We start from the raw sequence: 9,224 nt of genomic DNA, 5'->3' as shown, positions 1-9,224 counted from the left end.
TTTGAATGCATGCAACACGATTACGTTCGCATGCAGTCTGTGTGATATCAAGACCAAGCCACGAATTTCGAACTTTCCATATCTGGCGCACGGGAAGTTGGTTACATGACTGACAGGTGTTTTAGCACTTTTACAAAAGTATACCAGTGTTCGCGTCAACACCAAGCGAAGTGATGTGACCGATTGTTGCAAAAATTACGAAAGCTGCATTTGCGGACGAAACGCGCTTAGCATATCTGACATACGGGGGTCTTGCGTCTGTTTCTAGGCGTAGGACGCTTTTTGTGTTTTACTCAGTAGTTGGTAAACCAAACACAACTTGCTGCCTGTGCAGTGTATTGACTGCTACGCACGGTGCGTTGCAGCGAGCTTGAAAGCTGACCCACTCTGAAACGAAACGTACCGGGCTGATCTCCCGGCATGCACCACCAGTGGCCGACGTCGTCCACGTCGCGAATGTTTACGTTGAATTGTGTTGTGTTAAAAAGAGTAGCATTGGTGTACCTCACTCGATGATTCCCAGGCACCTGCGAATGCTGTCCGTCGTTTCGTCGCTAGATTTAAATGATGCAGTCTTTCTGGGAGTGCAAGCGGCCGCCTTTGAAATGGTATTTGTGCCGCTCTTTCGTCGGCGCCTGTCGTCATGCCTAAACACACGCCTACCGAAAGCGGTCGTCAGCGTGTATCGTTGATTGCCGAGGAAAGTGTTGAACACCTGCCGCGAGGGAGTTTGTTTCGTTTGTTGCCCTGGATATGATAGACTGCTGGTTCGCAAAACAAATCTGCTTCGTGCTTGACGAGTATCGTCGTATTTTTACTTTTTTCTAAACCTTACTTTAGCTCGCGCTCGCTGCCCTAGATTCGAAGAGTTTGCATTGACTTCTTGCTCATGCAGTACAGTTTCTAATGACTCGCTGTTACGAGAGAATGGAAACGCTTGCGTCTATCGGCTAGCCTCGTACAAGACGGTAAAGCCACGGCTCTGCTCGCGAGCACGCGCCGTGTGGCTGAAAAGAAAACAAAGTAGAACGCTTCGAAGGGCTGAATCCATTGCCGACGAAGCGCTGTGTTACGTAGGTGCTTAATTTCTTTTTTCCATATTTGTTCTATTTCACGCTCCACTTGCAGTGAAGTTCGGGAAACATGAACACGGCCGTCATCATGAGGAATTCGAAAGTCCGTACATTTTTGTACGTGCTTTTAGGATGCTGTATGTTGTTCACGGTGTTCGTCTTGTCTTCCACGCACACCAAGTTAAAAGATTCACAGGAATCGAACGGCAAGTGCCAGCAGCAGAGGGACTCGCTGTCTGCCCAGCTCCAAGGTGGATATGCATATTCCTTTCTCTCTTGTTGCACCGAAACTGTTTTCGTTTATCAATGACATATATCGTTCGTTTCCTGCTTACGCCACTGTGGCTGTGCTTGTACCTGTGCCAATAGCGTGTGCATGTGCGTGTGCTTTTTTAATTTTGTTTTAACGAACAGTTTTGAGCATAGTGTGTTCACGCCTACTTTGATTTCACAACCATCTGAACTGTTTAGCTACTTCCCTATTCGGTATTGTTTTACTGCCTGTTTAATACCTCTACCTCGTACACTACATTGTGCATAGAGATAGGTTTACGTAGCTGATGAAGTGTATAGCGCATTACGGATCTATTATTTTGTTGCACAGTTGAAGCAGAAGTTTTCTTTTTCTCTTGAGTTGGTTGACCAATGCAACTAATAAATGATTAGAAAGGGTCGTTTTGCTCTCCCAGTCTCACCTGATGTGAACCTTAGTTATTGAATTTTATTTAGCGTGCCGGGATCCAAGCAGAAATAGTTCAAACAGAGGAGTCATTTAATTGAAAACATGTAGGCAACAAAGGTTACAATTCCACTACTTTCACCAAGTCCATGGTGCACAGTCAGCATGTTCATGCTGATTTAATGTACGTTTGATTTGCCTGCACCACCTGAACCAGTTCATGAGGTTCTGTGCCCTGCCATTTGTTTCAGGAGTGCAGCAATGGCACCATCTTAACCACACCCTTTGTTTTGAAAGGTGCAGAGCAGGTTCACATTTCTGCTGCACCCTCTCTACTATTGGTGGCAACTTGGTGCAGACGTAAATATGTGAAGCAGCAGCGCAGCGGACGACACGGCACGGATGCAAAAGCGCAGTTAAAATCCCACTTATGTGTGTCTGCCGTATCTGTGCAAGCGTGGGTGTGTTTACGCCTCAGAAGCCTATCACACCAGCAGGTCAGGACTTCTCCAACTTACGCAATCCGTTCATATTAGTCGGACAAACCCTAACACCTGCACAACATCTGCACCTTGGCATTCATCTTGAGGGTACGTGCGATTCGCCTGCACCACTTGAACCAGTTCACGAGGTGCTGCACCGTGCCATTCGTTTCAGCGGCACAGCAATGGCACCCGCAGAACCACGACGTTTGTTTTAAAAGGTGCAGGAAAAGTGCAGGGCTGGTTCATGATTTTGCTGAACCCGCTCCACTGTTGGTGCCGACTTGGTGCAGGCATACAGCTGCGAAGCAGCGGCGTAGCAGACGACACAGCACACGGGCGCGAGCACCGTTAAAACCCCGCTTACGCACGTCTGATGTGTCTACGCAACTGTGGTGTGTATTTACGCCCCAGAAACCGATCATACCTGCAGTTCAGGAACTTTCAAACTTACACACTCCGTGCACATTAGTCTGACATAGCATAACGCTTACACCGCGTCTGCACCTTTGCACTTGTTTCGAGTGATTCGCTGGGCCAGGACTTCCAGAATTGAGCTGCACAGTTTCTGAACTTCTCGTGAACCGCCGTGAACTGGTTCACAGCGGTGTAGGCGAATCGAACAGACCCCGAGTGTCACACTGTGCCTGCACCTTAGAAATAGAGCTGCATAATGTATGAACTTCTCAACAACCACTGTGAACTGGTTCACAGTGGTGCAGGCAAATGGAACTGACCTTTAGTTCAGCCTTGTGAAGAACTGCTGCTGCACTGCCATAGTTACACTTGTTTCTTATGTGGCTGTGGTATCAAATGTATGGGTGACCTACCTGTTCTTTTCATTTATAGCTTTTACTTGTAGAGCACTGTCACGAGATTTCTGGCTGTGTAACGAGGGGGAGAAAAAAAAAAAGCTGTCTGAACCATTTTAAGTTTTGTGATTGGCTCAGGTATCCCTTAGTTAGCTGATGGGTTTTCTAGTGTACTTTGCAAATGTACTGAATGACTTGCTGCATAAATTTTTTGTCTTAACTGTTATATTATGAAGTACAGTTGAGATTTTATGCAGATTGCTTATGTGCAGACATGCGTCACTTACCTAGAATGCTTGAGCACCGTGCTCCGAAGTAAATAGTAATACTAAAGCCGCATCTAGGTTCAGGATACCATGCTGAAGACTTGTGTTATGGGTCCAGGTGACTGCTGTTGCTCACAAGCCTTCTTTTAAACCAAGTGGCAACACAAAAATTACTGCTTACCTCATCTTGTGGCTCACCAATCAAGCACTCTAGGCAAGCATGTGACTCATCATACTTCTGGCCACCATGTTTCTTAACATAATGGATTTTCATTGATGCTTGATATGTGCTTCCTGACTCCTTGACCCCCTTCCTTTCTTTTTTACAGTTGTTTATGAGCACAAAAGTCGTTTGGAAAAAACACTACAACTGGAAACAACGGATAGGAGGAAAGCTGAGGATGGTAATAATTTCTTGTTATAATTGCTATATTAGCCGTCAGCCACACATAATATTGAATCAAGTACACAATATAATATTTAAATATGCTTCTTAATTACCCACATTTGCCATCAATATGTAGTTTAAGCAAACATTAAAAATCGTTAAGACTGCTAACTTTCACTTTTTATATTGGTGGAACTTATGTTAAACATGAGTATTATGCTTTTTTTGCTGTAGAAAGAGACCTGATTGTTGATACAGCCTCAGTGTAGTAGTTTTGAATGTCAATTGTTGGAACTTTTCGCCAGCACATTGCATTTCTTGTTTGTTTTATCTTGGCCTGCAACTGCTTCATTTTGCACTATGGCATTATAGACACTGTTTGAATTGCAAAATTTTCAAATCGAATCGAATATGAATACTCGAGAAAAAACACCCTGGAACATTAAATAGAATATTTCCAATAAAAAAAAGTGATAATTTTTGTGGACTTTGATCAGCAACAAATGGCTTGTTTACATATTTTGAACTGCATGTCAGGTCACCTGAGAAGCTTGGAAATAAGAAACAAAGAAAAATATGATATCTGATGCACAATGACAGTATTGCAAAAAATAAAATAGCTCGTCACCAGGTACATGTGATAGAGTGTAGTGGTCGTCGACCGAAATAAGGGCAGCACTACAGCACTGCTTATATTTTTGAAGTATTTCAAACATGGTGAGGTCGGCCAAATAAAAAGTTGCCTTGTCTAAATAGAGAGAGCGAATTCGTAGGCTGCCTTAGGAGAGACATGCGTGCAAATTCAACGACTGGTAACTGTTGTACATAAGTGAATCCTCCATGCGTTCACTTATAAACTGGATCGTCTGTGCAACATCCACGGTTATCCTGAACCAGACTCATTCATTTGCACCAGTGTTTCTCCCGAGTCTGCAAGAACTGTTGTTTTTCCTTATACTATTAAAACAAATAGAATATTCTGCAGTATTGAATAGGGACCTCTCAGATTGAATATGAATTGAATAGGGAAGACTACCTGCCGTGGTTGCTCAGTGGCTATGGTGTTAGGCTGCTGAGCACAAGGTCGCGGGATCGAATCCCGGCCACGGCGGCCGCATTTCGATGGGGGCAAAATGCGAAAACACCCGTGTGCTTAGATTTAGGTGCACGTTAAGAACCCCAGGTGGTCGAAATTTCTGGAGTCCTCCACCACGGCGTGCCTCATAATCAGAAAGTGGTTTTGCCGCGTAAAATCCCATAATTTAATTGAATTTTTAATAGGGAAGACTATTTGATTTGTATTCAAAATTTTGAATTCTACACGTCCCTACAGAAAACATAAAATTGTTTTGCAATAATCTTAGCTTGGTGCAATTAAATGAGTGGTTTACTTCATCAGATTTTGCAAAGTGTGCTCAACGTCTGTTAATGGTATCTTGTGTTTCCCTTCTTCAAATTTCTTTTTACAGCTGTAAAGACTCTCAGAGATCAGGCAGAAAGAGATCGGGTAAGGCACTTTCATTGCCTGAAGCAGCATTGCATCTTAGTTGTGTACCTTACACAGCTAGTTCTGTGGAACTAGTGGCATCTTCAAAGAGCAGCCATACATAAGGATTTGTACTTGTTTAAAAATTTGACATATTTTGTTTGTTTAATAGCTGTGCTGCTGGACTTTCTCGCATATTTCGAGCCATGCAGTTTTTACATCAAATCTTTTGTTGCTTTTCATTTTATAATTCAGACTTCCTTTTTTTTTGGCTATCACACTGGTTCTCAATGGCAAATACTAGTCAACTGCTATCATGAAAGACTAATACGTGAGACAGAAAAGGTTTTCCTGGGGATATGCTGCATGCACTGTTTTTTCACCACTTGTGTGGCAGGTTATCATGTGGACTCCTCATCTTGACCCAGTATTGTTAACCCTTTATTGATGAGTGTTACCTACCAAAACTTACCCCCCCCCCCCCCACTGAAAAAGTTTCTTGCCGAGTTTTAGTATTGAGTACAAAATTTATAACTAAATGTCTTCAAGCAACACTGAATTGCAGGCAGCAAGCGTTGTTTGTTGGTTTAGAGCAGTAACGGAGGATGAGATAAAAGTTTGGCATGCAACTCTTTTTTTTTTTTTTGAAGCGCGGTCAGAGGTGACAGATCAATGCAAATCTCCAGCATCAGTGGTGTCACACAAGTGATGTAAAGCAAATGAACTGTACACCTATGGTTCTCGTACGATGAGAGCTTTCTGTACTAATTTCAAGCAAAGCCTTAGGTGGCTTGGGGCGAGCCCACTTTCAGTTTTCTGCCTGGTGTTTTCTCCTATCGGTGAAAAAAGTTTCCACAACATATTTATATTGTTACGTAGGAAGACGCCGACCAAAAGCTATATACAAGTATATTTACAAGGCAATACGCCGCACTTGGCCTAGAGGCAACAGCCCGCGCTAGCCTCTAATCGTCGTCGTCGTCTTCACCCTGCTCGCCTCTTTGTCATCGCAAATACTGTTCCGTAGCAATATTTTTATTGATTATGCTTATTCTTGATGTGCTTTTCACATTTAGATAGAAAATAAACATTTTTTAGGGGTATTTATATGTGCTCTCATAAAGGGATAAGAAAAACATAGACGCATTTTTCAAGCATATCATTTACACGACGTGCTGAATACAGGAAAGCAAAGCTTCCAGTAAAACAGAAGTCAGACCCAAAGCCCAGTCCTCAGAAACCTAATTGTTCTTATTCACCATTGCAAAACAGTGCAGATGATGGTACTAGAGAGTACTTGGATGAGACAGATGCACTCTCTGCACCTCTCGGATGCGTGCATCTCTGGTCGGGAAGGTTTTGCTATGTTGAATTAAAAGTCATGTATCCCAGCTTTTAACTCTCATCCTGATTGGTTGGTCTGTTTTCTTGTCAGGAGCTAATTTTCAAACCTATCATAGTGGAGCTCTGAAAATAAATCAGTCTTGTTCTTGTGCATCTGCTGTGCAAGTGTTATGAGGACGGAAAGAGGCGAACTGAAAAAAAAATTGTTCTCAATTCCATGATATGACGATGTGTCATAAGAAAATTTGGGCAGGTATAGACCCGCTGCAGTTGCTGGCATAGACAGTATGCAATGGCACTGTTGACAGTAGCAATGGCCAACTGGGGTTGCCAGCTTTTTCCTGGCCCATAGGAATACAAGGAATCAAGAAGGTTCAAATTGAATTTCTCATTATGCAGTGCAGTTATGAAGAGCACATTTTGTGTGAAAATTCCTCTTACATTTTAGAAGAGCTTGCAAAGCAAACCAACGGCCCTTTCAACCTTGCTGGTGAAGCAGCGCACTGACACGGACACAGTGAAGACAAACAGGAAAAGACGACACTCGCTCACTCACCAACTAGCCCAACTTTCCACTTTACTGAAGCCCTTTCAAACCAAATGTATTTTTAAAGCTTTGTTGTAGTGGCAGAACCAATACCCCCAATGTGCCCACCCTGTTGGAAGACCAGTCGACAAGCACTCCAAAGCATTTATGATGGCCAAATAATGCAGACATTTTGTCAACAGCAACTCAACAACTGTTGCAAAATTTCAACATTAACGCAGCTGATTTGGGAATATATTAGTAGGCAGTAGCATAAGATAATATGTGCTGAATGCAGCGGAGCGTAGCATGCAACATACGTAGCATGCGCCAGACGAGACAAAACATGAACAGTAATAAAATGGTTTCAAATTTCTGGGATATTCTATTATTCACAGGGCATGGCATTACACGCTGGCAAGGCACAGTGTTAAAGCAGTTATACTCTACCTTGTTTTTTGAAAATGTATGTCATCAAAACAGGTATTTTTAGCTTGTACTTTGCTGATACATAGATATTTTTGATGAGGATGAACACTATGCTGATCTGCACCAAGGCGTCGACGGAGTATAAATGGATACTACTCGTGACACAGCAATGTATATATCGCCCAAGTCATACAAGCTAACAAAATAGGAAAGGAAATTCAATGCACTTCATATCAAGCGTGCTGTACTCATCGATGAATAAGCGCAAAATCTAAAAGAAAAAGAACTGACAGCGTATGTATCCAAAGAGCCCTAACTACTTGCTGCCACAAACACATTTTGTTCTTGCTCGCTGATGCACTATGAAAACAGTGCACATATTTTTCATGGGAAGCAACAAAACCAAAAGCAGACTCTCAAACACTTCTGTAAAAAGCACACTTGTAATGATGCTGGTGACCATCAGACGATGATAGTTCCTTCGTTACGATTCAACAGGATCTCGGCACACTCTTGGGTCATTTTTCTTTGTCGGCTAGATGAGCAACAGCACAAACAACTTGAAGCTGCCCAATCACAAGCAGTAACTGGTGGTCTTCATTGTTTCCCTGTTGGTTTCGTATTTGTGCAGTCAACCATTTACGGTACGGATAAAATTTAGGCAGAGCCCAACCTTTAGGGATGTTTCGTTCATGTTATCAAGTGGTGGTGCACATGCAATGTGGTGGTGGGAGATTCATTATAGAGAGGATAGGTAAAGATTCGTTTAATGTTATGTAATTATGAAACATGTATATTGTAAGAATGGTGCGAGATGTAAGATTCATGTTATATATACGAGGACACACCTAAGTGGTGGTGAAAGAAGCAGAGTAATTTATTTTAGGAAGATTGGTAAGGTTGTTAATGTCTGTAAATCATGAAATGTATATACATTTGTACAGATTCGAAAAAGAATGGGAAACATTTGGTGTTCAGGTTCAGGCACGCGATCAGAAATGCCACTTGGTAACATATCACTATTGTTTTTTTTATTGCACGATTTGATTTTGGGTTCAATAGAGAGAAGTGAAAGAGCCACTGCTGAAGCTTTTCATGGGTGTGCGATGTACTGCAGCTGTTCTCTCTCTCGTGTGCTTCCTTCCGGACAGGCTGTGCCATCCCCATACTTTTGCATGGCCTCTGAGATTGCTCCGCTGCATGTTAACACTGAAAATTAATGCCTCGTTTCCATGCCCATGATCGCGATGGAGGGGATGTGGCATTGGGCTGTTGTGCTCTGTGACGCAGGTTCAATGCCAGCTAGTACCGAAATTCTATGCCTTTCTTTTTATTAGAAAGACCGTCATAGTAAAGAGGCTAAAGCATGGCACAAATTTCTAAGCAAGGGAAGTGGGCTAGGTGTGCTAATCATATTACAAAGGTGTTTCCTCGACACCTCTGGGACTTTGTGTAAGGAGAAGTAAAGAGTGTTAGAAAGCAAAGCGTATTGGGTTTTTGTTTACTTTCTGTCGCAAGTACAGAAGTGTAGTGCAGCTATGCCCTTGGCGCGGCCATCTGCTGTTTCAATAAATGCTGCCCTATGGTCATTAAATCGTTAAAAGAAACTATTTCGCTGTGTTGCAATTGGTGAGATGTTACTAAAGAATATCAGCAGGCTTTTTGCCAGAGTTGGGCTCCAAGCGTTTCTCTCTTAGCTCTAGTTGGCACTCTTGAAGGTGGCTTCTTGTATGCTGCTA

General features: G+C 42.7%; 1 protein-coding gene across 9 annotated transcripts in view; it reads left to right on the top strand.

The window, feature by feature from the left end:
• The window catches only part of LOC135904515 (uncharacterized), a 103,311-nt gene that overhangs the window by 11,172 nt on the left and 82,915 nt on the right, over positions 1-9,224 (top strand). The window contains exons 1-4 of one of the 9 annotated variants that reach the window (XM_065435314.1): positions 272-608; positions 1,129-1,324; positions 3,642-3,716; positions 5,170-5,207. In XM_065435314.1, coding sequence (XP_065291386.1) covers positions 1,144-1,324; positions 3,642-3,716; positions 5,170-5,207 — 294 coding nt within the window. In that variant the 5' untranslated portion in view covers positions 272-608; positions 1,129-1,143. Of the gene's footprint in view, positions 1-271; positions 609-679; positions 801-919; positions 1,074-1,128; positions 1,325-3,641; positions 3,717-5,169; positions 5,208-9,224 lie in introns of those variants that run through there. The other 8 variants (XM_065435317.1, XM_065435309.1, XM_065435313.1 and 5 more) reach the window with 8 other exon arrangements.

Source organism: Dermacentor albipictus, chromosome 2 (assembly GCF_038994185.2).
Source record: "Dermacentor albipictus isolate Rhodes 1998 colony chromosome 2, USDA_Dalb.pri_finalv2, whole genome shotgun sequence".
In the NCBI taxonomy this organism is placed as follows: domain Eukaryota; kingdom Metazoa; phylum Arthropoda; class Arachnida; order Ixodida; family Ixodidae; genus Dermacentor; species Dermacentor albipictus.
The sequence above is the reverse complement of the archived record's forward strand: the minus strand, read 5'-3'. Positions and strand labels throughout refer to the sequence as shown.